The sequence below is a fragment of the Canis aureus genome, chromosome 3 (assembly GCF_053574225.1).
Source record: "Canis aureus isolate CA01 chromosome 3, VMU_Caureus_v.1.0, whole genome shotgun sequence".
Lineage (NCBI taxonomy): Eukaryota > Metazoa > Chordata > Mammalia > Carnivora > Canidae > Canis > Canis aureus.
The window spans coordinates 59,174,029-59,199,564 of NC_135613.1; the positions used below are offsets into that span (position 1 = coordinate 59,174,029).

The window sequence follows — 25,536 nt, forward strand, 5'->3', positions numbered from 1 at the left end:
TACAAATACAGATTCCTGTTTGATATATGTTGAGAGAAGGGGAGAACATATTGAAATTGATAGGTAAGTATTTGCAAGTTATCTCAATACTTCTTTCCTTTATACTCAATGCCAAATGTAGGACTTCACTCACAATTGCCCTCAGAAATAGCATAAAATTATGCTATAATTGGACCATATAACCACAATAATTTATGACTTTTTTTTTTACTTTAAAAAAAAGGGTCCTGGGATCCCTGGGTGGTGCAGTGGTTTGGCGCCTGCCTTTGGCCCGGGGCGCGATCCTGGAGACCTGGGATCGAGTCCCACGTCGGGCTCCCGGTGCATGGAGCCTGCTTCTCCCTCTGCCTATGTCTCTGCCTCTCTCTCTCTCTCTCTCTGTGTGACTATCATAAATAAATAAAAATTTTAAAAAAATTTTTAAAAAAAAGGGTCCAGCAAACAAGGGCCTAGATACGAGGACACCCAAGCAGACTAAGCCAGGGATCCTGTGTTCCCCCAAGACAGGTGGAAGTGGGGAGGTCACAGGACAGTGAGGACTCTCCTGCCACGGGGTTCCTGGGAAACTGCAGGAGCATTTAGGCCAGTGTGGACTGGGAGGCTGCAGTTTGGCATTTATGGGGAGCTCCTGACTCCAGAGCTGGAAATGTGGCCACTGACACTTTTCATCTCTGACTTTGATACTTCTCCAATAAAGGGTTCCTATTTAGTCAGTAATTTTTCAGTCACAGTAAAAATAATAAGATAAAGAGGTTTAGAGCATCTGTATTGCTGCAAATGAAAATAGGACAAGCATTTCATATGCAGTTGTGCACGTTGCACACATACACACACGTACACATGTGTGTGCATACACACACATAAACTAAACCACGTTTCCAGGGTTCATTAGAGGAAGCACTTTTTCACTGTCAAGTATAAAATTTTCAGCAAGATGAATCAGAAAGATTTTACTGCATTTTGCACAGATATTACCAATCTTATTCTGTGGGAGCCAAGCAGGACAGATGATTAAACAGCATTCTCCAAATAGCCCTAGATCATCATTCCCTCAGTTTCAGGGCTGGAAGTCATCATCAGGGGTCCCCTAAGGCAGGCAAGCAGTACCAAAGTCACTGTCACAAGAAATACCTCATGGGAGTCACTGCCTGCCACCTGTAGCTACTATAGCCTCTAGGCAAATGCCACCCAGCAGTCATGTCATCACAATAGTTAGACTCAAAAGAGCAGTTCATAAAAACAGGCATCAAACCAGGCACAATTTTCATCCTAATCTATAAACTTTAGCCTGAACAATGAAATTTAATCACCAAAAATATGAAATATTAAGGTTTTGGATGATGGGATGACCCATGTTATCTTTGGACATTTTGTTTAAAAGATGGTCACACTGGCACTTAAAAGATAAATTGGAAAATAATATAATGCAATTGGACAAATAAATATGATTTTTTAAAGGAAGTCTTAGCATATTATCTATTGCTTTCCTCTTGCTTTGGTTCCATTGATAATTTCTCCCCAAGTTTTCTAATAAGTTCTGCTAGGTCTTCTGAAGTCTGAGTTTTTTCTTCAAGGAGTTCATAGCGGAGGCTTGAGATATCCTGCTTAATTTCCTTCAGTTCCCCTTTGAAAAACAAGAGTGAGAGGAAGTCAACTGTAAATACACATGCAGAAAATCTAGTGAAATCTAGTGATTCTGGAACAGGATGAAGCCAGTCCCAATTCCACACACATCTGTAGTTTGAATCCTTTCAAAGGAAAACACTTCCTAATGGGGCAGATTTCTATTTTCTCAGCTAAGCTTTTGGTTAATGAAAAGGCTATAGAGAAAGAATTATAACAAATGTTCCAAAAAGGAGGCAGTGGTGACAAATGTTTGCAGGAGTAAAAAAGAGGCAGTGGTGACAAATGTTTGCAGGAGTTGGGGGCAAGAGTATTTGCTTTTTCCAACCACCTCCTCCTCTCTGAAAGCCAACACCAAAAGCAAGAGTCACTTATGCAGCAGGTGACATCTACCCCAACTGTGGAGAATGAGCACATTTCCCTGGATGCTCTAACAGCCTGACAGTTGGAGGAACCTCATCTTTCCTAACCCTGGAGGCTCACCCTCCCACCTCTCTCCTTTCAGCTTCCCTGCAGCCCTCACTCCTGCTCGGGGCCAGCTGCTCTCTGTTCAACTCACCTTCATTCACTTCGTCACTCTCCTTATCTACCTGGGCTTGTAGCACATATCTCTTAATGAGCCTCTTCATAATTTTCTAGACAACGAAAGGAGAAATCAGCTCAGTTTTATGTTTGTGACAAATCTCTCATTTGGAATAAGTGTCCAAGTCTCTCTTTCCTAAGGACTTTAAGGAGTGATAGCTAATAACAAAGATTAAGATGATTTATCTGGCAAGGAATGCATACTGTCAGCAGGTAATTAATGCAATTTTTACATTACCAGAATTAATGACTCCGAAGTTAATTCTTGAGAAAGGAATAAGTTTAGAGCAAACATCTACTCCCCGATGTTCATTGCGTGTACTCTATTTGCAAAGTATTAGAGCAAAACACAGCCTTTTCATTGGGGAGGTGAAAGGTATGGATAGTACTGCATGTGGAAACCAGAAATTAACCAAATGCACACTTGTTACTGCTTTTTTGACTTCCTTTACCAAGAAATGTAATCAGTTTTGACTTTATACTTGCTAGTAATTCAGAAATGACTAGTGTCATTATAACAAAGTTTCTCTGGTACCTGGACTTCTACCATGAGAATGTTGCTTTTACCTTCATGAAAAGTAGCAGGATCAGTATCATGTGCAGAAAGTCCTGGGTGGATACATAGTTAAGCCAAGTCTTACTCTAAACCCCAAATTAAATGTTGGACAGTAAAATTCCACTTTTAAGAACTTATTCTAAGAATGTAATTGGGTGCATGGACAAGTAATTCATCATAGTATTACTTATAATGTAAAAAACCCCTTCAAGTCATCAAAAGGAAATTATTTTAATAAATTATTATATACTTGATACAGTGAGATAGTACTTAGTACCAATGCTTAGTACTTAGTACAGTGTGAAAGTACTTAGTACTTTGTATAGTACAAAGGAATACTATACATACATTAAAATTAGTATGAATATATGTTTTGTGAATGTTTTAAATAACAGTTGTTATTTCAATATTAACTCATTTATATAATGTCATGTATACATATATATATATAACAGTGAAGTATATGTAAAATTATATATATATACACATATAATCACCTGGCAGAAGATCACCAAAAGTGAGTAGTCTTTAAATCTCAGTGGTAGAGTTTGAGGTACATTTTTCTCTTTTATGTATTTTTTTTGTGAGAATAGACTCTTCACAATGAACATGTAGACTCTAAACTCTGGTATGCCAGGACTTCATCTGTTTTATTTACTTATGTACCTCCAGAACTTAGAAAGTACAGCCACATATGAGTCGAATTCATGAATTATTTTGATATTGAGGAAAACAACATAATAGATCATTTTCATTTAAAGAATCACATGGTGGGATCCCTGGGTGGCTCAGGAGTTGGGCACCTGCCTTCGGCCCAGGGTATGATCCTGGAGGCCCCAGGATCGAGTCCCACATCGGGCTCCCTGCATGGAGCCTGCTTCTCCCTCTGCTTGTGTCTCTGCTCCCCTCTCTCTCTCTCTCCCTGTGTGTGTCTGTGTCTCTCATGAATAAATAAATAAAATCTTAAAAATAATAAAGAATCACATGGTTTGGGATTTCAAATATTACAAATAACTAGCCTTAGTTCTTTAAAAAAATCATGCTTACCTGATACTGTCTTGGAGGATTATTGAAACTGTTTAACTGGAAATCTTCTGAGCTCCTTACACTTGATTGTTTACTATGCCCAAGCTGTAATTTGAAAAGAATTAGAAATTCCTCTTTTTCTTTTAAATAATGTGAGGAGATTTATTAGTTATATATAGGAATTTATTAATTACATATGTACATTTTAATTTAATTTGCTTGGCAGTCTGTCTTCCAAGATAAATCATAGGAGCTTATGTTGTGCGCTCAGCCACTCAACAGCTAATTAGGCTTCTCTGAGGAGCTCACAGACTTCATGGCTACTGATCATGTCATGAGAGTCATGCTTTAATCTGCCCCCAGGTAAGTCTCCAATGGAGGGAAAGGCAAACAAGTTGGGAGAGTAATGGTGGAGATCTCAGAAGTCCACTAATCTTAGGAGGCCAGCATAAATGACTGCAGCATCCACACCTGCAGGAGGGTGTGATGGGGGTCCCGGAGGAACACCAGCATAAGACTTGGTTGTGGGACAGAGTTCAGGTGCCAAGAAACAATTAATTAATGTATTTGAATTTTAGAATCTGTATACTATCATATTTGGGCAGTACTTTTCAAAAAATATATTGCTTGAACAGGCAAATAACAAAGATCTAAAGCAATCAGTAAAAAAGGTTGTAACATACCATATTAACATGCTAAGAGAATGATTTAAAAACTCTTTATGGCATTTTCTAAAAAGAAAAAATGGTTTTAAAAAGAAGTAAGTAAGAAAACTTGAGCAAAACACAGCAGCTCCAATTTGCTTGGTTTTTTGTTTGTCTGTCTGTCAGAGCACAACTGTTTTCCAGCGGACAAGAAATTTCAGGACCATCTTCAGAAACATCCATGATTTATATTTCCCAATGATAACTAAGCTGCTCTAAGTAAAGCTCATTGAGAATTAAAATCCTTAACTTCAATGCTTTGATGCTTTACGTGGCCACATGCTAAATTAAAACAGCTAGTCAGAAAGGTAATAAAAGGGAAAGGAGAAAAAATGAGTGGGAAATATCAGAAAGGGAGACAGAATATGAAAGACTCCTAACTCTGGGAAACGAACTAGGGGTGGTGGAAGGTGAGGTGGGTGGGGGGTGGGGGTGACTGGGTGACGGGCACTTGACGGGATGAGCACTGGGTGTTATTCTAAATGTTGGCAAATTGAACACCAATAAAAAATAAATTTATTAAGTAAGAAAAAAATAAAACAGCTAGTCACACATTCATCCATTGAACAAGTGCGTATGGACTGAGGGTCCTCTGTATGCGGGTGCTGTGCTACAGATTCTGGGTATTCAATGAAGAATAAAACAGGTACAATCCAGCCAAGTTATTATAACAGGGGAAATACAGTAAGGCTGGTAAGGCCCATAAAACACAATATGCAATTTTCAAAACACTATGTAGATAGCATGCCTTTCCATGTAGCTATTTCTGCTTTTCTTCGGACCTAATAGTGTCAGCAAAATATCCACATTCTTTTACTTTATATTAACTTTGGAAAACATTAAGAGAAAAGTATACTATTGACAAAATTAACCAAAGAGAGGCAGCTTGGATTCTTCAAAAGAGCTCTTGACAGAATGTGAAGACGGAACTCTCTGGCTCTGCCACGGGCTGCTGTGCAGCAGTAGGGGAGATGCCAGAACCTTCTGCACTCAGACTATGAAGGGAGCCCCAGGAGACACCTGTGCTCCTTCAAGTCCTACTAATATATTAATCTGTGAGACAAACACAAACTTCAATGATATTTTTAATAATGTAAGTTTTAATATTTATATTTTTAGAATGTAGTTATTCCTTTATTTTTATGGCAGTATAATTCTTCCTGGCTTTGACCAGGATTTGTGCCATAAGGGCTTCATTACATGTGATGACTAGATTCAAGCTCACTTTCATCCCCCATGTGTTATGATAGAGCATGGAGGGTGAGGACAGATTCATAGCAGAAAAGGGAGTCCTTGGCCTCATGCCTTTGATTCATTTGCTATCTATTCATGAACTGTCAGCCTCATGATTGAAATAATCCCTTCTGTCATTAGAGGCCACTAGTATGTCCAAAAGGTGTTCATGGAAGGAGTAAAGTGAAAACTTATGTTTCTTTGAGATTTTTTTGAAGATGAATGTGTAGGCAGGCCTTCATGCTTGATATGCCAATCATCAGCAAGGCAGCTCACAACACCACACACCTGTGGAGATCATCCTTTTGGGATTTTTTTGGAACTGAATATTATATTAACATCACAAGGCCCTCTTTCATTTCCTCTTTTTCTGATTTAAGTCTGTGTTTGCTATTCTACTCCCTGAAACAGCCTTTGCCTCTGGCTGAGTGTTTACTCTGCCTAACCCTTTGGGTTTTAGCTGAAAACCTAAGCTCCTCAATAAGCCCTTTCCTGCTCACTCCATGAAAAATAGATCCCGCACAAGCTAGGCCTCTTGTATCCTTTCTAATGTTTCACAATTGACAATTATTTTATTCACTGGCTTGGTTATGTGTTTACTGTCTATATCCTCCTGGGCTCTGATGGAAGGAGGGATTTTGTTGGCCTCATCTTGGTGTCGCTAGAGCCAGCCTGACCCTTGACAGGTGCTCAGAAAGCACTGGTTGGTGAAATGAAGGAAGAAGTACTTTGGAGTCACTGATGGGGTTCACTTGCTTTCTAGACACCTTGCTATACGAGACATGTGCAATCTAGGTTGATAAACCAGTTGGTGGCAGCTCAACTAAATGGTAAAGATACAAGTGAAACAAGAAGAATGAATTTAAGGCATGAGGCAGATGCCCTACACTGGGTGGCATAGAAGAAGTAACAGTGGCAGGAATGCCAGAAAGTGGTACTCTGTTCATCTGAGAATGTGTAGGAGTGTAGATGTTCCAGAGTACAGATGTTGAATGTCAATAACCACAGCTACTGGGTGTTCGTACAGTTCTGGCACAACACACGGCACCCCCACCACTGTGTGCACCCCATGTATATGGTCCAGAGTCTCTCAACTGCAACATTTTTGAACTTTGGGCTAGATAATTCTTTATATTCTTTACTGTGGGGGCATCCTGTGCATGGTAGAATGGTAAGCAGCACTATGAGATGCTCTGCCTCAGAGGCTCTGCACAGCCTCTGCCTATAAGATGCCAAAAACAGCTCCCTCTCTGGTGGCGACAGCCAGAATGTCTCCAGGAATCACAGCTGTACCCTGAGGTACTGGGAGTGGGGGAATCAAGAGCACCCCTGGCTGGGAACCACCGGTATAGTTAAATGGTCTATGACTAAACAGTTATAAATTCATTTGGATCACTTTTATGTGACTAATTCCTCTCTAAACTTGAAATATGATCTGGATGCAAGCATAACAAAAAATTCTAATCAGTTTCTAATATGTAGTCAGTATTTAACAAATACATTTTAAACAATTATATGAAAGAAATGGTATAGGGGAAACTCAGTGCTGCAAAGGAGCCCTCTTACCACCTGGTGACGGGAAAGGCTAATGTAGATCTACTGCCATCCACACCCACTAAAGAAGCCTGGAAAGTCAAAGGGGACTCTAGAGGTGATAGGAATAGCATTTATACCTCAGGGATTTGGGTTTCTGCAGATGGTACTGACGTGGAAGATCCAACAGGAGTGGGGAGGGAGAGCTTATGGGTGGAAGCTCTGCTCCTAATATGCAGACACACTCCATGTGTGTGTGAGAGACACACTCTGAAGGAATGGTTGCCTATCTTATGCTTTATATTTGCTCTTTATCTTTTTATACCACATTTCCTGCCTTCTTCATGTTTTCTCTTGCTCATTTCCTAGTAATTAGCTTGGTATTAGCATTTAGCCTAAGGCTGGGAACAAAGCCCTGAGCTAAAACGGTATAGACATCTATGTGCTGTCAGCAGGGATACAGACAAGAGACAACCATGTGGTACAGTGCTTATAAAGCTCTTGCTTTGGAATCAAGTAGATCTGACTCTGTCATTTGTCTGAAATGAGATTTTGGGCCATTACTTCAGCTCTATATCCTCCAGTTTCTAATGCATAAAATAGAAGAAATAACATTCCCTCCCTCTCAGAGGTAATGTGACAGTTGAAGAGATAAGGTGTGTAGAATCCAGATCCTGGTATGTATACAGATGGCACTCCACATGTGTAGCAGTCATCACTATTGTATAGAAGGATGAGTATCTAACACCTACTATGTGGGTTCAGGCTTTGTTGCATTTTAATCTAGTCTACCTTTTCTGGAGATGCTCTGCTGAATATTTCTGCTTACTGATGTGTCCATGACAAAGTCATTCAGGGAATGAAATATTCCCACACCCAGACGAGCATTAGAAATTGCTTAAGATCTTATTAGAATATACGTTTCCCAGCTCCATGCCAGGGATTTTAACTCAATATACCTGAAGGAGAGGATTGAGAACCTGTACAAAATCAACTGGAGAACTGGCCCTGGTGATACTGATGATCTGGAACTGTTACATTATATAATTATTTCATTAGATGATTAAAAAGATAGCCTCCAATCTAATTCAGGCTAAAGGACACAGTTCCTAGATAAACAACTAATTGAAAAAAAATCTCCACATCCCACTCAACCCAGTGTAGAATAGACAGAAAATGCTAAAATAACACATCTGTGCTCCACGTCGGCCTACTGTGGAGGGCGCACAAGCTGGCTCTGAAGCTGACCACTTTCCAAGAAAGTAGTCTTTCCTGGAGCTTGCAGAGAGCAGTTATTTGGCACTTTCAGGTTGAAACAAGTCACGCGTTATGACAGAGAACTGACTTTAACTACACTATCCTTTCAGACTGTACCTGAAAAGTGAATGCTAGCAACCACTGAATTCACGGACCTTCAGAGCTGCAGAATATAATCAAAGATAATAAGCAGGTCTGCTTACTTTGCTTCAATATGTATTTTAATTTGGCTCACCCTACTGGTTTCCATGGTGCATCTGGAGAACCTGTGAAGACAGTGCTGGTGCAAACTGACCACTGTGATCCTCAAGGGGTCAGAGAGAAGATCCAAATGAAATGGAAACTTAATTGTTTTAGACTTTATGAAAAAGAAAGCAAAAGCTACCCACGTTGGGTAAGGGCGCATAACTTTCCTTGGTACCTGTCAGAGCCACACATTTCCAGTGGGAGTCCACAATAGGCAAAAATGATTTGAAATATAAACAGTTGCTTTAAAAAGCATTCTCCCAGGAATACGTGTCTGGCACGTGCCCCAAGTTTTGTTCATCACAGGCTTACGGGGCCAAGCAAAGTAAAGAGGATAGTTGTGTTACTTTGGTTTTCTAGGAACCAAACGCCAAGACAGTTAGAAGTATGAGATGTATCCAGAATCATGCCTCTGGAAGATAATGGGGAATAGGAGCAGGGGAGGCAGAAGACGCTTCCAGACCCTGAGGCTCAGCTCACCTGCAACAGAGGGGAGAGCAAGACTGAGAACCAGCCAAGCCAATAGGAAGCAGTGGTACAGATGTGGCCCCAGGGAGGGTCATGTACTGGCCAGAAAGGCCTGGGACCTAGAGTGTGGCCAGGGTGGGCAGCCTTGGGCCCTGGGTGCTGGAGGCGGTCGGCTCATCACACGCCCTGACAGAAGGTGTGAGCAGCCCATTACCACAAGAGCCAAGACACACAAATACACCAAAGAGTCTCTGGACAGTGAGACTGATACTAGAATTGACTTGTTATTGATTCACAACTAGGGGCAGATACTACAGTTCAGGAATGCTCTTAAATATCAGAGAGGGTGACAGAACATGAGACTCCTAACTCCAGGAAACGAACAAGGGGTGGTGGAAAGGGAGGTGGGCGGGGGGTTAGGGTGACTGGATGACGGGCACTGAGGGGGGCACTTGACGGGATGAACACTGGGTGTTATGCTATATGTTGGCAAATTGAACTCCAATAAAAAAATAATAAAAGAGTTTATTTTAATCCAGGATTAAAATATGTTGTATTGGAAAATGTGAAGTGATCCAAGCCTCCTTTAAAAGATATAAATTACATGGTGCCTGGGTAGCTCACTTCAGTGAGCGACCGACTCTTTGTGTTGGCTTGGGTTGTGGTCTCTGGGCCATATTGGGATATTGGGGTTGTGTTGGGATCTCAGGGTCATGGGATCAAGCCCCGTGTTGGGCTCTGCACTTAGTGCCGGTAGGATCTCCTTGGATTTTCTCTTTCCCCCCTGCCCTTCCTGCCTGTCTCCACACATGTGCTCTCTCTCTCTCTAAAATAAATAAATCTGTTAAAAAATGTATTTTTAAGATATTAAAATAAATTTTAATTTTCTACATTTTTGAAGAAATTACAAAGAAAATAGGGTTATTTGATTTCCGAGATACTATAGCTTCTATCATAAAGGAAAAAAAAGCATTTAAATTCCCTTGAATTTTCCTATTTGTCCGATGATTTATTCTCATGAATGCACTACACATGTGGCACAAGTATGTCTGCCATTCACAAAGCATCACCATATGCTCCCAGCAGTGGTGCGTGATGGGTTGACAACTGGCCATGCCTAGTTTATAGACAAGGGAAGTGAGGGTCAGGGAAGCACCATGAATTACTGCTACTGGGCCCCAATCTTCGGAGGACTAAGATCAATCCTGATCCCTACTTCCTAGAATTCCTATTCTGCTGATGGGGGCAAGTACTTAGCTCAAAAACAAAGCTAAATGGCCTCCCCGCCCCTCCCAGGCATTTGCAAGTCTGGCTAAGGAGCAACCACAAAGGAACTGGGAGGCACTTCCAAGGGCCCAGGCTGCTTTAGCCAGCAAGCAAAGAAATGCCTCCGTTCATCATCTGAGAAGCCACGGTGATGGGCAGAGGGGGAGGCCGTCATCTCGCCTCTGACTACAGCAAAAACATCCAGGGAATCAGAGGCGCCATGCTGACAACAGTCCTATGTGGCCTAATTCTGAAGCATTCAAGGAGAGGGACACACAATCATCTTATTTAAGCCACCATGATTCTTTTTTTAATTATGTGCAACTGAATTCAAGTCCTACCTGCTACCTGGCCCATCTTCTAACGATGTCATCTCTAATATCCCTTGGTAACAAGTGCATATTGCACCCCTACTATGTGCACCCTAGGAGAAGGAAGCAAATTTCCTCATGGTAGGGAAGTCTGCCATTCCGGTAGGAGCTGATGTACTTGCAGGGCTCAGGAGTCCACTGACTGCAGGGGCCACTGAGTTTCTATCATTGCCGCTAGGGCTGCGTCCTGCCACCTGCCCCACTGCAGGGATGCCAGCCAGTTCCCACTGGCTCCCTGATGACTTCCTCCATCTTTTCTATGCTTCCTTCTTCATGTCACTATCCCTATTTTTCATCACCCGTAAGTACCCCAAAATATATGGTTACTCTCTGTCTTAAATATATATATATACACATTAATATATATGTAATATATATTACATATATATTATATATATATGTAATTCTTTTTGCTGATTATTTTCACCTCTCCATGACAGATTCTTTGAGGCATTATTAAAATAGTTAACTTTTTTTCACAGGTCTATTATCTATTTCTTGAAGTTGCTTCTGAACACCTGTTCTTTTCTCTGAACATATCAGCCTGGTCACATGCATGACATCATATTTTCAGGTATGATCTTACCTGTTTTTTGTCAAGTGGTAATTTTGAAAGGTCTTCATGACTTCCCAAAATTCCAAATTTATTTTCTTCATTTCTCTTTTAAAAATAGAAAAAAATAATTAATAAAAATAAAAATAGTAAAAATATAATTGCTAATTCTACATTTTGAATTACAAAAACAATGTCATTATTTTGTATTTTAAAAGCCACCTGGTCTAATTCTATAGCAAGTTTCAAGAAGAGAAACATGTGCTTACTGGGTTCTTCCCAGTGGTAAGCACTTAGAAATTTCATCTGGACAATGAATGCTTGCAGGTTGCAGTTTTTATTCATTTATTTATTTTTATTTTTTTATGTTTAAAATTTTTTTGCAGTTCTTTTTTAAAAGATGTATTTATTTATTTGTGTGAGAGAGAGGAGGGGCAGAGGGAGAGGGAGAAGGAGAATCTCAAGCAGACTCCCCATTGAGTGTAGAGCCTGCCCCGGTGCTCAATCTCACGACCCTTAGACCATGAATTGAGCAGAATCCAAGAGTTGGATGCTCAATCGACTGAGCCCCCCCAGGGGTCCTCAGGTTGCAGTCCTAATTAGACCTGTAAACTCCACACTTAAAGTAAAATGAGAGAAATTCCTGCCATCAACTCACTGAATTTTAGAAGTTAAAACACTGGAAGAATGCAGTAAATGGTGTATTTCTCCAAAAATTTCACATAAATAATATAACTATATGTAAAGAAGGCTTTATAATCCTCAAAGTCCTGTTACATATTTATTTGATTTTTATCTTTATGATGTTGATATAAATTACCACAGCACAGCGGAAGAAACTAAAGCTCAGAAAGCTTATTATTTACTTGAGAATCCCAACAGGTCAATGGCAAACAGCAGAAATTAGAATGTTTCTCTTTTCTCTCAGTGATAGAATCTTAGAACTGCAAGATGTTATAATCATTTGGCTCAACTGCCCACTCACTGTAGGAAAATCTTCTATAAACTCCTAATATTGGTCATCCAACATTTACTGATTGTTTGCAATGATGGGGAACTTACTACTTCACAAGACAGCCCACTCTGTTGGATAGATCTTATTATGATAAGTTTGTTTTTACACTGAACTAAAATTGAACTATTTGCAACTTTTGCCCATTGCCTCTCTTCTTGTTTTTGAAGAGACAAAAACACAAGTATACATACCATAGTCAAAATCAGGAGTTCTAAAGATACTCACCTTGTTCCCCTTCAATACTCCTTCTTTGGATGGAACAGCCAGTTCCTCCCATTCCCCATCCCATGACACCTTATCCAGACCTGTCCCCCATGCTGGCCCCTCTTGTCTGAAGGAATCTGTCTCTCAGTGCTCCCCCAGATGGAGAGTACTGCTTCAGCAGAGTCACTGCCCCCACCCTGTACACAGTTCTACACAACATCCCACATGTGCCCCAAACATTTATGAACGGACTGCTACCCCTCATCTACACGTTGTGTTTCTTCTAGGGCTTCTTGAGATTCCATTGCCTCATAGGATAATTGTTTCCGGTTGATACCCTTAGATCTTTCTTTCTTGAATGACTTAGTGCCAAGCCTTGTCTTCCATATTACATGCAAGTAATTGATTTCTGAAGTTTTCACTGTAGAAGTTAAGAGTCTGTCAAATTCCCCCAAGTCATAATCAGCTACTGATGCTTTATCCTGCAGTGAGAATCGAAGGTAACGTAGGGGCATGTAGCTTCAACAGCAAAAATGGGGCCCCTTACAGATAATGTAATACACTATTATAGTTACATTTCATGGATTTTTCCTATATTCTTTTAAGTAAGAAATATCCAGTGTGCTCCTGTTAAACAGACACAAGCCAAAGGACCATGCTGATCTGGGAACAATGGGACATGTCACCATGGACCACTTCTTTCTAAAGGGATGTGTGGTTTTAATGATCATAGTGTTTAAAAATATAATTTTAAGTTATCAAGTCATATTACCTTGTTCATCTCTGCATCCTCCTGGAAACCTTTCTTATGGCCCTGGAACATCTCAGAAATCCATTTTTTAAGTCTCAGTAAGAGATAAAACAGGGACTTTGGACTCGGCACCAGGTTGAAAGGAACAGGTAGAGTTCTTCCCTCCTCAAAGTAGGAAAACCAAAGTTTGGCCCTTGCAAATTTCCATTCTACATCAGCATCATCCTATACAAATACACATGACAGTTTAGCAAAGAGATGCATAAACAGAATTACTGGGATTCTTCTAATATTGCGTAGCTAGGTGCCTGCAAACACTCTCAGACCACAAAGACCAGTCCAAGATTTTTTTTAAATGTTAAGGCTCTACTCAGACACTCCTTCCAAAAGCTGTCTGAAATTTTTATCAGGCTTGCAGAACTACAGAGCTCAAAATGTGCATATGTTTACAAAAATACTGAAAGATATAAATGTATTTTTCTACATTCTAAAAAAATACCATATAATTATTCACTCTTTTGTTCTGCAAGAGATCATAACTTAATTTGGGACACCTTCTGAAATTTCTGGAATAAACACTTATTCTCTCACTCTAAATTTGAGAGAGGGTCAACTTTAAACATCACTACCAAAAAGATTTGGAGACTAATGGTGGTATTTGTAAGCAATAATTTTTAAAAATAAAATATAAATTCAAGCTGACATAGTATTTCTAAGTTTTATTTAAAAAAAAAACAATAATGAATCAGATCACATTTTTCCTCCTTCTGACTTAACTATCCCCCTACACCCATCAATGTTGCATTTGGAAGCAAAGAGTGAAAATTTTCTAGATTACTGGCCAGACAAGTATATAAAACAGGCAAAGTACAAAGGAGGAAAAGCAGCCTGTACTTTCACCAGCATTGTTGAGCTGATGCCCAGAATAAGGTAAAGCATGTCGTCACGGAGTACACACACATACATTTTGTCATGGAGTATACAAATGTATGTGTCATTATAGAGTACACAACTGTCCATGTCATCATGGAGTACACAAGTGTACACATCATGGAGTACACATGTACACATCATCATGGAGTACATAACTATACGTGTCATCAAGGAGTACACACATGTTCACAACATAATGGAGTACATAACTGCACGTGTCATCATGGAGTACACAACTGTTCATGTCATCACGAGTACACAAATGTGCGGAAATCATACCTCAATTTCCTGGAATGAACTGTTGATCATTGCAATCAGCATATTTAGCAAAACAATGACCATTGTGACATTATAGACTCCATAAAGAACATAACCGATGTTTTCAATGAACTTGTGATTATAGTTGATGACCACTGATTTCACTTCAGAAAGTCCAAATATAGCCCAGAACAGTGTCTTAAAACTCTCCTCAACTCTGGGAGAAAATAAAGAGAGAAAGTAAATAATGAAGTGTATAAATGACTATCATCCCATAATAGAATTGAGTTGATTTAGTATCTTTGCAAATAACTAGATATTCATGAGAAAATTCTTTACTTTTCTAAACCTATTTTCTGTAAAATGGGTACAGTAAGTTTTATTTCCTGGATGGTTGCAGGGATGAAGCACTAAGCTCAGTATCTGGCACATAATAAGCACTTAATAAATGCTATCAACAACTTGATAACCACAAGTAGCAACATTTTCATAATCCGTAGCCTTGGCAATGGAAGTGTTAAGTGTATTATTTAATAAAAATAACACAATTTGTGGGACGCCTGGGTGACTCAGTGGTTGAGCATCTGCCTTCGGCTCTGTGCGTGATCCTGGGGTGCTGGGATTGAGTTCTGCATCAGGCTCCCCGCAGGGAGCCTGCCTCTCCCTCTGTCTGTGTCTCTGTCTCTCTGTGTCTCTCATGAATAAATAAATAAAATCTTAAAAAAAAACAACACAATTTGTTAGAGTCCTTTTAGGCTTTCTGCTCATCTATACTTCTACTTGTATCCAATAAATAAATAATAATAGTGTGTGTCTTAAGGAAAATATGGCAATTATACACATAGACACTATTATGAAAATCACTGACAAGTCTTAGGTAGGAATTTCAATGCTTTATGCATAATTATTGACCAAAGCTAAGCCCCTCTGCTTAACCGAGCTGGTTTCATTTCTTTGATAAACTGCACTTTATGAGACTGGTTAATGTAGTTTATGCTTAAGTCAATGTTTCTCATTGTAAGGTGGACAACCTAAATTTGAGTGATCTATTCTAAACATACTACATAAAAAACACTTGTGTCTATGGAAAACCTAAGTCAAAACACTTGTCACTACTTAAAACCTAGATCTTCTCAATGATAAGATCTGACAAACTGGACAAAAGCCCCAGGAACCCTAACAAGCAGAAGAGAGGCTGGAGTCCAGGACCAGGGCTCATGGCACAGCTTTTCTGTAACACTAGCTGCTATGCAACATCCAGCAAGTTATTTAAGTTTTTTGAACTTCAGTTTCTTCTTTTTGTGTAAGAGAGATAATAAAATGATGTGAGTGAGGTATTTTACCAGAATAACTGGTGCTAAAAATGTTAGCTATTATTACTTTATATCAGGAGGTGCCTATGTTTTCAAGTTCTCCCAATTCATTTAAAAATCCTCTCGTTCTGCTAAAGAGAAACTGGAGATGAAGTCTTCGCCAAAACATTATCCAGCCCATGGACATAGATGAACACTGTTAAGCTAACATTTATTTAATCTGCAATCTCCACCATCAGATCATCTGAGATCACATACGTTGTGAAAGCTTCATTCTGTTTTGCGCCAATGTAGTAGGAGTAGAGGTTGAACATTCCAATCATGAAGGCCACAAAGACCATGATGAATATGACCATGAACTTGAAGATATCCTTCACTGTTCTCCCGAGTGATATCTGCAGAGGCCCAAAACTTTCATTGGCTGGTAAGATATAAGCTATTCTTGAGAAACTCAGAACTACAGCAATTGCATAAAGACCTTCAGATATGATCTGAGGATCAGAGGGGTCCCACTTGATCCTGGCTAGGAAAGAGGAAAGACAAGAGTTACCATGAATGTCTCTAAGTTGTTTACTGAGGTAACTTCTTTTCTGCAAAAGAAATATAATCACATTAACAATCAAATGTCTGTTGGAAATCTGTGATCTTCAAGGGCTTCTTTAAGGACCAGGCATATGGAAGCTTCTGAATATATTAAGAACCAGGACCCTCCTGGTTTGCTGGCAATTTTCCATAAGAATGTAGCATAATGGTTAAGAGTTCAAACTAGGGACTCGGTATCTGCAAAAATTCCTGTGTGTGCACGTGTGTGCATATACGTGTGTGTGTGTGTGTAAGAACTAGTGCAGATTATTTAACTTCTCTTCGTTTTATTTTCTCATCTTTAAAAGTGAGATAATATCACTCCTCCCTTTTTCACTTGCAAAGTCAATAAGCCAACATATTCAGTGTTTAGAACTTGCTTGGCATTATACAATTAGCATTTATTATTTACCCTTAAACTTATAATTACACTAAAATGTAATTTAGGGCGTGCAAAGTACTTGCAGTTATTTCAACTTACTAGAAGCAATTTTTATTGGTTGCCCAGATAAATCTATTTTAATCATAAAAATGTGGCAAGTATTCATTTTTTCATTTTCCTGGCATTATTATATTAGGCCATCAAAACTCAATTAAGAAACCATTATGAAGAGAAATGCAAAACAATGTGTAAGAAAGAGGAAAAATAGGATTATATTTGCTTATTTGTTTTTGCTTACTTGTTAGGAAGTTAAATGAGGAACAGATACAAGAAACTAGTAAAAGCAGTTTCCTGGTTTATAGTGAGTCTATGAGTACAATGTATAAATAGCTGTGACTTTTAAAAATTCTGTATATTAAAAAAGTGTTAAACATTAAAATAGATGTTTTTAAAAATACTAATAAAGAGATCACTGTGTGATATCGTCAATAAACCCACAGAGATGTCAGTCTGATGTTAACTGATTTCTTAGCAGGATGTTTGAAATAAATATTCAAAAGGGATCTGTCTTCCCCGCCCCAGGTTTCCTCAAGGAGGGATGTCCCCTCAGCACCCACAGAGCCTGTCTCCCTCCTGACTCCCCTTCCTCCTGGAGGTGGAATGCCTCCCCTAGCAGCTACCCTGAGAGAGTGATAACTGAGTGTACTGGTTTCAGCTCTATCCACCTTCTGAGAATCCTCCTCATCTGCTTCTCCGTGAAGGTACCTCACCCCATCGGGCACTTGCTGCCATGCCCGCCGTGGGGAGGACTGCCCTGTCCACCACTGTCTACAAACCCAGGGACACATCTGCCTCATTATGGAGCCCTTTGGCTAAGAGACTCAGAACTAGGTCATCTACTATGAACTTGATTAGCATTAGAGGCAGGGATCTGGCCTTCACAGCTTTCTGTTTGGTTTCCCACCCAGTTCAAAGCCTGGCTGGGGAGCAGCACTGAGTCTTATCAGGAGCAACCCAGGGATCCCGCATTTCCCCTGCTGTCACAGATTTTACTGTCTTAAACATAAGTGGTACTCAAATGTATACCACTCAAATGTGTTTTTAATAGATACAAAGAAAAACAATAAATCTAAGACATAAGACAGGCATTCCCAATCGTGGTTTGCCAACTGGTCCAAAAGAGAAAGTTACAGGTTTCCAGCCAGTAGAAAGACAAAGGCAGGCGCAGAGAGCATGCTTTTTCAGACACAGATGCTTCCAAACTGAGTACTAATCAAACTCCTATTGACTCTTAGCAGAAAACTCTGCATTTTTATTAACTTGCATTGACAGTGCACTATAAACTTACCCAAATTGTAGTATTTCACATTGTCTCCCAATGTGACTTTGGTCAAGTCCTTTAGAGTATCATTTGTGTCAATGATGTGCTGGGCTTTGGAAGCATGCCAAAATGCCATGAATCTTGCAATGAATGAAGCTGCAAAGATCGCTAACATACCAAAGTCAAGCATATTCCACAACTCAAATAAATATTCCTTGGGGCCTTCTGTCCAAATTTCTTTACATTCGGCCCATATCATGCCTGCATTAGAAAAGGATTAAAATAGATTCAATTTAATTTCATTCCAGCCTTAGCTCTCCAATAAAACAAAGTAAGTTTGAAAGGTCTCAGCCTGACATTCAAAATTCTTCAAAGTCTGGCTACATCCCACCATTCCAACAATAATTCCTGTGTCCCCACAAATCCCAGTCCAGCCATATCAGTGTATCACCTGAAGGCAATTGACAAAGCTCAAGAGTGCTCAAACAACAATCTTTATTTTTTAAAAAATATCTTCAGTAGGCCGCATGCCCAACACGGAGCCCAATGTGGGGCTTGAACTCACAACCCTGAGATAAGAACTGAGATGATATCAAGAGTTGGACACTTAACCAACTGAGCCACCCGGGTGTCCCATCAAATAACAGTCTTTAATCCACTGATTCTATACATATAAGGTATTTAAAAGATGTTTAGGGGCACCTGGACAGGTAAGATATGCTGATTTTAGCTCTTGATCTCAGCTCAGGTCTCAGTCTTAGGGCCTATGACTTCGGGCCTTGCACTGGGCTCTGCACTGGGCATGGAGCCTGCTTGAAGCAGCAGCAGCAGCAGCAACAACAACAACAACAACAACAACAAAAAGGTGTTCATTTTAGCCTTCTTCATAATAACCAGAACATACAAACACAGCCACACTCACACCCTCAGGATGGACGCCATGATGGGACTCCCACGATGGAGTATTTGCAGCCATTTAATATGATATTCTAATGACTCTGGGGTAGTGGCCACAAGGATGGACCTCACATATCTCCAACTACAGAAATTTAATTGTCCTTGGGGTTCAGCAATCACTTCTAGACACTATGGGCATGAGGCCATACTTCCCATGGGCTGTTTCCCACTGGTGCCCAGGGGCCCCCATGCTTGGGAGACACTGGGCTTCTGTGATAGCTAAATGGAGATCTGGGATGCTTCTCTTCCACCTTCCTTCCCTGTCCGCTTCCCTTGGGATCAGACCTGCATCCCAGCCTGATGGCCCTTGCAGCCTCAGAAACCTCCTCATGTCTGGTCACGTGAAACCCCCTTAAACCCCCCACAGCAAAACTGTTGTGCATTTAATCTTGTCTCTGCACAAGCCTTTTGGAAGATGTGGATGAAAGCTCATGGAAAACATTTATGGATAAACACTTAAACATGTTAACCAGGGCAGCACTGGTAGCTCAGCGGTTTAGTGCCACCTTCAGCCCGGGGTGTGATCCTGGAGACCGGGGATCCAGTCCCACGTCGGGTTCCCTGCATGGAGCCTGCTTCTCCCTCTGCCTGTATCTCTGCCTCTCTCTCTCTCTCTCTCTGCCTCTCTCTCTCTTTCTCTCTCTCTCTGTCATGAATAAATAACAAATAAAAAAAATAAAAAAAATAAAATCTAAACATGTTAACCAAAATGTCAGGGTGACTGGGGGGCTTAGTTGATAAAGTGTTTGCTTTCTGCTCAGGTCATGATCCCAGGGTCCTAGGATGGAGCCCCATGTGGAGGGTGTGCAGAGTTCTGCTTCTCCTTCTCCCTCCACCCCTCCCCCTGCTCATGTGCTCTCTTTCTGTCTCAAATAAATAAGTAAAATCTTAAAAAAAAAAAACAACCTGAGCTGGACACTTAACAAACTAACCCAACCAGGTGCCCTTAAAAGTAACATATGAACTCTTAGTGAAAACTTTAATAATAATCATAATTATTTGAAATCTATGGAACATTCCCTATGTGCAAAGCACTGTTATGTACTTTATATATACTAACACACATACATAAGCAGTTAGTTTACGGCAATGTCCAAATGACTATTCTTAGTTTAAATCAAAGGCTCAAAGTGAAATGTAATTTATTTCTTATAATTCGATGGTACCTGGTCAATGTCAAATAAATTTAGAAAAGAAATAGTGACAAATCAAACTCTCCTTTATCTAAGGTATATTACACCCTGGGGATGCAGTTTGCACGCTGAGCCCCCACCCTGTTTCTCCCTTTTGCTATGAGCTCTAGTATTTACTGGACATCTTCCCCTGGAAATCCCATGGGCGCTTCAAAGCCAACCACAGCTCAGACCTACTCCTCAGCTTCTCATTCTCCTGGGTCGGGTTGAGCACGAGTATGAGAGTCTCTCTGCTCCACTGTCAGAGAAGTGAAGCCACCACCCAGTAATCCCAGGTGGCTCCCTCCCTACATGCAGAGCACCGGCTTTCCTGGAGGCCTACCCTCACACCCACCCTTCCCTAGATGCTAGGGAGGCTGAGGTCAGGTCTAGGCCTCTGCACTCACCACCTCTCAGCTGCTGTGACCTTGCTAAGATGTGCTGACACTGGTACCTAATGCTGAAAGCCACTGGGGCCATGTGGCCACCACCCATCCACACTCCAAGGTCCCTGTGCTGGAGCAGTGCCACCTCCTGACATTTCAAGTGTGCCAGGTGCCATCCCAGCTCCACAGTTCCACTGGCAGGGTTTCCAGGCCTCCTAGCATCTTTTCTCCCCAAAACTCTAGGTCTGCGGACTTTGCCTTATTTCCAAGTCTGAGCTGGAAGGTCTGTCCAGGGAGGTGGCCTCTGCCCCTTCTATATTCCACCTCACTCAGACTTAGATGCCTACTCTGTGCATGTTCATGTGATCCTAACAGCACCTCAGCTACAGTATCTGTCAGTGATGGATGTACTGACTGACCTTGACCACACTGAACTCCCATTACTGCAGGGGCTCTGCGCACTTACCTAGGTGCCCTCCTTCCTTAACTAAGGCACCACCTGGCTACTGAATTCATGTTTGTGAATGCACAAACATCTCATTGAAATACCTTTCACATTTGCATTATATTTAAGGACAAGCCATGTGCATGATTGATTCTGAAGACAAACAGCCTGCATGCTCTCTGCTTTACCCACTATACGGGGGATCTAAAGCAAATTACTCAGTCCTCAGATAAACACTGTAAAATACGTGTTCGAGTCAGGCTCCAGATTACAGAACTACGACTCAGAGAGATTGTGTGTTTGATGTCTGTAAAGTGCTTTGAACAGTTCTGCACGTAATAGCTGTTCAGTAAATGGGAGTGACTAATAGCTCTATTCCCAGTAAATCTCAACATAAAATCATGTGGTTGCCTTTAAATCAGAAATCTCAGCTCTCCCAAAATATGAATAGCAGTACTTCATCATCAGCCAGATTTGATTAATACTATTGTACTGTTTTCTTCCAGGTTTTTCTTGGAAACTTAAAAAACAGGTGGTGTGTGAGAAGACCATGCACCTGATACTGAACCCAAGATAAGTACACTTAAGAAACAGAGGGAGAAAAAAGGAAAAAAAAGGGGGAGGGGAGAAACAGAGGGAAAATCCTGGTGTGCGGTGAGCCACATCACCTGGATGCATCTGTGTAAGTGTTGCGTGAAGGAATCAGGGTCAGTCAGCCCAACTGCTCAGGCCACACACACACACACAAATGAGGACAGCATCTCAGTCTTTACCTATTACCCAGGATATAATGAGCATCTCCATCCATGAGAAACAGGATGTTTTCATCCTGAACAGCTGTCTTGCGTTATCCGTGCTGGTTTCATTAGGAAGGAGTTTGGTGCCTTCAAATCTGTCAGCTGCATTCATGACCAGCAGTCCCAGAAAAATGGTAAAGGAGGCAGCATGTGCCACAAATTTCATGAAGGGTCCGCGCATGATCTTCCCCATCTGCCACAACACACACCGAAAGAAAATCTTAACTCTGGTTTGTCTACTTTGCAAAACACACGCATATACACAGTAATAAATACCTGTGTACTCCGGTGTTCTCCAAGATAATTATGTATATTTATATAACTAATGAAAGAATAATAATTCTTTATGCTGTCTTAAAATTTTGGTCATATCCCTCATCTACACTTGCTGATATTCTGGACTTACAATTAAATAAGTTAACTTTTCTGTTAAATGATACTTAAATTCTTAAAATATTATATAACATTGACAAAATAGTATTTTATGACAAAAGGCAAAGTATAGTGCCATCACTAATCATAAAAGCCAAACTAATTTAGTGGATGAAAATGTGGAACTGGGGATCCCTGGGTGGCTCAGCAGTTTAGCACCTGCCTTTGGCCCAGGGCGCAATCCTGGAGTCCCGGGATCGAGTCCCGTGTCGGGCTCCCGGCATGGAGCCTCCTTCTCCCTCTGCCTGTGTCTCTGCCTCTCTCTCTCTCTCTCTCTCTCATAAATAAATAAATAAATCTTAAAAAAAAAAAAGAAAATATGGAACTGAATCCATTTGCCATGTAAAGATCCTAGATCCATGTTTGCTCTGCCTGCTGTCCTCACACATGTGTCACAGACACAGGTGCACCTGATGTGGCTGTGCTGGTGTTCAGGTTGATGGAGTAGAGTCACGAGCACCACAGACAGAACCCCCAACTGAGGACAGGACGACAGGCAGTTCCCATAGCGTATTGGGAACAACATCCTGAAATGACACTGGATTTAAAGTCCAACATTATAACTTCAGGTTCCAGAGTCATTCTCTCATTAGCTGAATGGCAATGAGTAAATTTCCTGAGTTATGGGGAAATCATATTCTTCATGTGAAATATGGAAACAATAAAAGCTCTTTTGCTTCTGTTGTACAGGATTAGTTTCCATCAGAGATACACAAGTCTTAGGTGGGCAGAGGGACAGTGTGTCCAGGATGAGTCTCAGGGGATCCATACATCCCCTGAAATAGTGAATGACTCAGCATATATGTGCAGATTAGATTTCTTCTTGGAAGGGGGCTTCATTGCTTTTAACAGATTTTCAATTGAATTTATTATTACAGAAAAATGTGTAAATTAATAACCCATCAACACTTAGCCAGCAAGTAATAGTTTCAGTGCTTTACTCTGTTCGCTCATGTCCATGACAACAGTCTAAGGGGAGGTGCCCCTAAGACTCTGTGTTGCTGATGAAGAATTTGAGGATCCTAAGATCCAGAAACCAGCCTAAAAGTCACACAGCTCCTTAAGTGGTAGAGCTGGAGTCTGAAAGCAGGACTTCTTGTTTCAGAGTTAATGATTCTATTTGGTTTACAAATAATTTCATATTATTCTCCTTAAAGTACAGAGATATGTCAATTCTTTGAGGGAAAAAAGGTTCTTTTATTTATTTATCTTTAAGATTTTACTTATTTATTAATGAGAGACACAGACAGACACACACACACACAGGCAGAGACACAGGCTTCATGAAGGGAGCCTGAGGTGGGACTTGATCCCAGAACACGGGGATCATGCCCTGGGCTCAAGGCAGGCGCTAAACCGCTGAACCACCCAGGGGTCCCAAAAGGTTCTTTTAATACTGAAAAAAGCTTAACATTACAATGGAAGGGATGCAATCAAGTTCTCTGTTCCTAGAAACCTTACTCGTCTATGTTTTTCAAAATCATAGATGCTAAAGCTGAAATTAATCCTAGTCTAGTCTCTCCTCTCTCCTTTTTAAAGATTTTATTTATTTACTCATGAGAGACACAGAGAGAGAGAGAGGCAGAGACGCAGGCTCCATGCAGGAAGCCGACCTGGGATTCGATCCCGAGTCCCCAGGATCAGGCACTGGGCAGAAGGCAGCGCTAAACTGCTGAGCCACACAGGCTGCCCCATCTCTCTCTTTTTTAAAGATTTATTTGTTTGTTTGTTTATCTGAGAGAGTGCATGAGCAGGAGGGGCAGACGGAGAGAGAGATGATCTCCAGTAGACTCCCCTCTGAGCACAGAGCAGACACGGGGCTCCAAACCAGGACCTCAAGATCACAACCTGAGTTGAAAACAGAGTCTGAAACCCACCTGATCACACCACCCAGGCACCTCCATACACCTCTATGTCTTACTACTTACTACTTATTGAGAGTTGTGTTCCTCTTTAAACTAAGGGAGGTTTTGGCACCATTCAGTGGACTTTAGGAATTGAAGTGAGTTATGCATTTTAGTAAAATCTGTCGTCCATGTATGCTGGGATATAAACAAATTTCTAAAAAAAAAATGACTGTAGGGCAGCCCCGGTGGCGCAGCGGTGTAGCGCCGCCTGAAGCCCGGGGTGTGATCCTGGAGAGCCTGGATCGAGTCCCACGTCAGGCTCCCTGCATGGAGCCTGCTTCTCCCTCTCCCTCTGCCTGTGTCTCTGCCTCTCTCTGTGTGTGTGTCTCTCATGAATAAATAAATAAAATTCTTTAAAAAAATTAAAAAAATAATAAAAATGACTGTAAATAAGGGGACTTACCAATTGAACAAGGTAAATAATTAATGGGCCTGACAAAATTTTGACGTTAAGTGTTGAAAGAAATACTTGGCTTTGGAGATTATATATTATACTTTCTTCAAGTATTTAATGATGACTAAATACCTAACTGCCAAATACCAATAGGAACAGGAAAGGTGGAAGCAATCTCTGACTGACTTATTTCACTCAGCATAATACCCTCCAGTTCATCCACATGATTGCAAATGGCAAGAATTCATTCTTTTTGATGGCTGAGTAATATTCCATGGTAAGCAAAATAAATCAGAGAAAGACAAATACCACATGATTTCACTAATATATGGAATTTAAGAAACAAAACAGAAGATCATAGGGGAAGAGAGGAAAAAATAAAATACAATGAAAGCATGGAGACAAAACATGAGAGATTCTGAACTCTAGGAAACCAACTGAAGGTCTCTGGGGTGGGGGAGGGGGTGACTGGGGGATTACCAAGAGGGAGGGCACACCATGTGATGAGCACTGGGATGTGGGAAGAGCACATGCATGTGCTCTTCATGCAACTTAAGAATCACTGACCGCTACCTCTGACACAATTGAATAAATTCAATCAATTCAATTGAATTGAATTTAAATAAATTTTTTTTTAAAAGTTGAAGTTAGCTTAAGCTAAAATGGCTTGAAATCACAGCATGACCTATTTTTATTGTAATGAGCATAAAACATATTTGGGTTATGGTGGACAAAGGAAACAAGTAAAGAAAAAAACTTTCTGCTAGAAGGAAGCAGACTTGAGGAAAGAAAACCAACTTTACATGGAAATAGGGACTTTGTCAAGGTATACAGGCCTGCAATCTGATCTGGCTTAATTCTTATGGATG

The 25,536-nt window shown here is 40.6% G+C and overlaps 1 protein-coding gene across 2 annotated transcripts in view; it reads right to left on the reverse strand.

Annotated features, from left to right (window-relative positions):
• Window positions 1–935: 935 nt before the first annotated feature.
• The window catches only part of TRPC6 (transient receptor potential cation channel subfamily C member 6), a 110,703-nt gene continuing 86,102 nt past the window's right edge, over window positions 936–25,536 (reverse strand). Inside the window, exons 5-13 of one of the 2 annotated variants that reach the window (XM_077893207.1) lie at window positions 21,911–22,127; window positions 18,205–18,438; window positions 16,151–16,415; window positions 14,601–14,796; window positions 13,410–13,613; window positions 11,452–11,526; window positions 3,809–3,892; window positions 2,183–2,258; window positions 936–1,624 (exon numbers count right to left, since the gene is read on the reverse strand). In XM_077893207.1, the coding sequence (XP_077749333.1) occupies window positions 1,473–1,624; window positions 2,183–2,258; window positions 3,809–3,892; window positions 11,452–11,526; window positions 13,410–13,613; window positions 14,601–14,796; window positions 16,151–16,415; window positions 18,205–18,438; window positions 21,911–22,127 (1,503 nt within the window). In that variant the 3' untranslated portion in view covers window positions 936–1,472. Of the gene's footprint in view, window positions 1,625–2,182; window positions 2,259–3,808; window positions 3,893–8,789; window positions 9,241–11,451; window positions 11,527–13,409; window positions 13,614–14,600; window positions 14,797–16,150; window positions 16,416–18,204; window positions 18,439–21,910; window positions 22,128–25,536 lie in introns of those variants that run through there. The other variant, XM_077893208.1, reaches the window with a different exon arrangement.